At 40.2% G+C, this 4,752-nt stretch overlaps 1 protein-coding gene across 1 annotated transcript in view; it reads left to right on the forward strand.

Annotated features, from left to right (window-relative positions):
* MRPL47 (mitochondrial ribosomal protein L47) overlaps positions 1–4,752 on the forward strand; it is a 32,629-nt gene that overhangs the window by 10,051 nt on the left and 17,826 nt on the right. The window contains exon 4 of the mRNA XM_042781976.1: positions 786–882. Coding sequence (XP_042637910.1) covers positions 786–882 — 97 coding nt within the window. The remainder of the gene's footprint in view (positions 1–785; positions 883–4,752) is intronic.

Genomic DNA, 4,752 nt, shown 5'->3' on the forward strand with positions numbered 1-4,752 from the left:
CACCCAGGCTCTGTCTGAGCACACAGACTGTGATGGAGTTCCTGTGGGCCCAGAAGGTGGGTGGGAGTGGGGGATGGCCGCACCTCCGTTCACCAAGTGGGTGTGAGGTATAAGAGTAATGAGGAATGTCGCACCTTTTCAGTCTTGCAGGTCTGGAGTGTCCTTGGGGTTCCTGGAAAGCAGAACCTCTTCTTAAGCCCCTGGAATCTCGGAGGGTGCTGTCTCTTTAAATATCCAAAATGGTCAAGCTGCTTGTAACATTCAAAATGGTGGCGCCATCCCAACCGGCAAAAGTCCAGAACTCAGCCCGCCTTTCTCTTCACCTTCTCCGTTTATTCCCCAGCCACCATAGCAGTCCTTCGTGCAGTCCCTGGGTAGCAGGGCTGATTTTTAGGTTAATTCTTAGGTCTTACCACCACTCGGGAATTGCCAAGCTGTCTGTGCCATGCCTTCAGGATCACTCAAGATCGTGCCAGACCGCAGCTCCGTCTGTCTCCTTTTTTGGTATTTTCACGCAAATTCTTCTGCTAGTTGGGGTTTAGTCCATTGCTTTCAAGGCTCAGGGGTCCGGGATTATCTTCTGTGTCTGTGTTAATTGTTTTCTCTTTTCTTTGTTGAAGAGGGTCTGTGCAGTCTTTCTGTCTAGTCCGCCATCTTACCCCAGTCCTGGTATATTGAGATTTCTAAAAGAATTTTGACTACAGATGATTAATGTTAATATCAGAAGTTACAGCTTAATTATAAACCATAGAATGGCATCACAGGATTTGTGTTCTTTGATATAGGTATGTCCTACTGAAAGAAAGAAATATGCTTCTAACTCTAGAACAGGAGGCCAAGCGGCAGAGATTACCAATGCCAAGTCCCGAGAGGTTGGAAAAGGTAAGGCTTGCGGGAGGCTGGAGACTGTTGTGTGGATCTAAACTAAGAGGAATGTGTGGTTTCTGTATCTCTTATGAAATAGTGGCACAGTGCCTAAGCATTTGACTGCTAACTAGAAGGTTCACAGTTCAAACCTATCAGCCACTCCACGGAAGGTAAAGATTTTTCACCTCAGAAACCCAATGGGGTCCCTTATCAAGTAGAGTTCTTTTTTATTTTTTTCCTATTTGTTTAATTGTCAGACAGTTTGATCATTTTTTTAAAAAAAATAGTATAATGAATATACCATAAAATTCACTAATGTTAAGTGATTTTAGCACATTTACAGAGCTTCACTTATTACTACAATCTAATTTTAGAACATTTTCGTCACCCCAATGCCTGTGTGTAGTCACTCCCTGTGGTTGTTAAGGTGTGTGTCAACTTGGCTGGGCCTGGTTGAGTGGCTGGCCAGCTGGTGGCAGTTACTCCCCATGAGGAGACTGGCAATCCATTCCATGGTGGGATCTACCACAAGCAGCTGAATAGCGGCTTTAGGGCTGTGGTCTGCTTCCCGTGTATAAGAAGCAGATTAGGGAATGGTCTCTAGCTTATGGCACACTTGTACCCTGCATGTAGCTGAGTTATTTGTTGTTTAGCAGCCTTCCATGCTCTGCCAATCTTGGGACTTTCAGTAGACTTGAATCGATGGCCTGTCGTGTTGTTTGGTAACATCGGGACTTTCTCTTTTTACTTGTCAACCTTGGGTTTGTCAGCCTCAGCAGCCAGCAGCTGTCTGAGTGAAGAAAAGCCTTTAGCTTCAGTGGGCCAGGAGCAGGAGGCAGGGCTGAAGCCCAAAGTTGAGGGGCTATCACTTAGCCCCTAGAGCCTGACACTTTGAACTTGGAGTTAAACCCTCCAAACTGTAAGAGAATAAACTCCTGTTTGTTAAAGCCATCCCATTTGTGGTATTTTCTGTTAAGAGCAGCACAGAGGTAACAAAATACTCCCATTCCTTCCTTTAGCCCCCAACATAGTGTGAACATGTGCTTTCATTGTTGGGTAGATAACTAGAAGTGAAATTGCTTGTTAAATCTATGTTTATTGTTTTAAAAAACAGCCAATTATTTTCTAAAGTGGCTGTACCGTTTTACATTTCAAGTTCAAGTTTTTCTACTTCCTCAAGAAATAAGTCAATTATTTAAATTTTTTTTTATGATTTAAAGAAAACAAAACAAAAAAAACCCCAAAATTCTTAGGTCACTTATACTTACACCCAGAGATTGCCACTATTGAATGTTTCTTGTTTATCCATCAGAAATTTTTTTTTGCATTTAGAAGAGTGACTTTTTTTATTTACACAAACTTGATTATACTGTATATATTTTTCTGCAGCTTAGATTTTTCACTCAACTACTATATCCTGGCTGTCTTTTCATATGTAAATCTGCCTCTTTTTGTAAATTTGTCTATACATGTTTAAGATATTTTTTCCACGTAGAAGTTTTATATTTTTATTTAGTCAGGTGTATCAGTTTTTTTTTTTTTTGATGGCTTTTGAGATCAGCTGTTTATTGATTTTCCTGTATCATAACAAGTAACCAGTGAGAAAGAACTCACCTTACTCTCTTTGGTCTTGCTGCCTTACTTCAGCCTTTAGTTTCCTTTCCCCACGCCAGTCATAATCGTACTGCTTTTAATATCCCTAGAGAGGCAAAGAAGGTATAGAATAAAACTTGTTATTTACCATGATTAGGTTATTTTGTGAAGGTTATTTTGACTTAGTGAAAATTGAGGTATATGATATTTTTAAAATTTTTATTTTGACATACTTTCAGACTACCAGAGAAGTTACAGTAGTACAGAGACTTATCATTATCTTTCACCCATATCCCCCATGTTCATATTTTACCACATTTGTTTTATCTGTCTCTCCCTCTCTGTTCATATACGTATACATATGTTATTTTTCTCTCAAGTGTTTGAGAGTAAATTGTAGTCGTGATCTCGTTATCCATAAATACTTAAATGGGTGTGTATTTTTTTTAAAAAAGGACATTCTCTTACATAATCATTGTATAATTTTCAAATCAGAAAATTGACTTTGGCACAATCCTGTTATCCAATCTAGAGATCTTTTACAGACTTTAGCAATTGTCCCAATGTTCTTTATAGCAAAAGAAAATCCTGGGTTATGCATTTGATTCAGTTGTTATGTCTCTTTAGTCTCCTTTAATCTGGAGACTTAGTGGGGTTTTTTTTTGTGTATGTTTTATAACATTGACATCTTGAACCATAAACTCACAGCTGTCAAGTCAATCCCAACTCATAGCAACCCCTCCTTGGGTATCTCTACAGAAGTAGATTGCCCGATCTGTCTTCTGAGGAGTGGCTCATGGGTTTGAACCGCCAGCCTTCTGGTTAGTCAAATCCCTTAGGAACTGTGGTGGTTAAGTTTGTGTGTCAATTTGCCTGGGCCTGGTTAATTGGCTGGGCAGCTGAATATAGTTATTCCCCATGGTGAGATTGGTAATTAACTCCATGGTGGAATCTATTGGAGCAGCTGAGTAACTTCTTTGGGTATGTGGTCTGCTTCCTATATATAAGAAACCGTTTTGGGAATGGTTTCTAGCTTATTGCACACTTGAACTCTGCATGTAGCCTTGTTGTTTAGCAGGCTGCTATGCTCTGCTGACCTTGGGACTTTCAATGCACTTGAATTAATGGCCTGCCATGTGGTTTGGTAGCATTGGGACTGTGCCTTTTTTACGTCTCAACCTTGGGCTTGTCAGTCTCAGCAGCCAGCAGCTGTCTGAGTGAAGAAAAGCCTCTAGCTTCAGTGGGCTGGGAGCAAGAGGCAGAGCTAAAGCCCAAGGTTAAGGGGCTTTCACCCATCCCCTAGAGCCTGGCACTTGAACCCCAGTTGAAGGCTTTAATCCCAGTTAAAACCTCCAAACTGTGAGGGAATAAACCCTTGTTTGTTTAAGCCATCCCATTTGTGGTATATTCTTGTCAGAGTATCACTAGGTAACCGGAACAGGGACTATGCCATCAGAGCTAGCTCCCTTTTGAAACATATGCACCTGTTATTTTGTGCAGTGTCTCTCAATTTGGGCTTGTCTGATGTTTTTCATGATGAGATTGGCAGGAATATCACAGAATGGTGCTGTATTTTTGTCAGTGCATCAAATCAGGAGGTGCACCAGATGTTGATTTGTTCCTTACTGATGATGCTGGCTAGCATTGATAACTTGGCTAAGGTGGTGTCTGTCAGGTTTCTCCTATTTTCTTTTTGTATCTAAATAAGTATCTTGGGAGGGGAGATTTTCTGAGATCATGCAAAAATACTATAACTCCTCCGGCTTTCACCCACTAGTTTTATGGTGTTGATTTCTTTGTTCCATATAATTTTCTATGCTGAGCTTGTTTTGTTTACGAATCATGTTATCATTTCCTTCATTGCTATTGTTTTATTATTTGCTGAATATTTATACTGGTCCTCTTTTTTATTTTGATGTGAAGGTTTATCATTTTTCTTTGAGGTTACTCTGATTTATAGTTTTCTTCCCAAGTTTAGAACAGTCCGTTCTGTCTTGTAGTTGTGTTGACTTCCCTACCATCTAGAAGTTCTTTAACGACAGAGAATTTTTTCCCTCTTTTTGGTTTGTAGTTTTCCTCATTTGTCAGTTGGTGTCTCTGATTCCCTGCTTGTAGGCTTATTTACTTTGGATACTTCCATAGCTGGGTTGGTTTCTGGGTTATATTATCATGTGTGTTAATGGTCAGTTGTTGTTGGCTGTTGTTGCTTCTCTGTCCAAAGGGCTCCCTTTAGCATTTCTCATAAGGTTGGTCTGGTTTCAACAAATTCCCTTAATTTCTGCTTATTTGGAA

Source organism: Orycteropus afer, unplaced genomic scaffold (genome assembly GCF_000298275.1).
Source record: "Orycteropus afer afer isolate SDZICR_OR568_19922 unplaced genomic scaffold, OryAfe1.0 scaffold00210, whole genome shotgun sequence".
Classification (NCBI taxonomy): Eukaryota; Metazoa; Chordata; class Mammalia; order Tubulidentata; family Orycteropodidae; genus Orycteropus; species Orycteropus afer.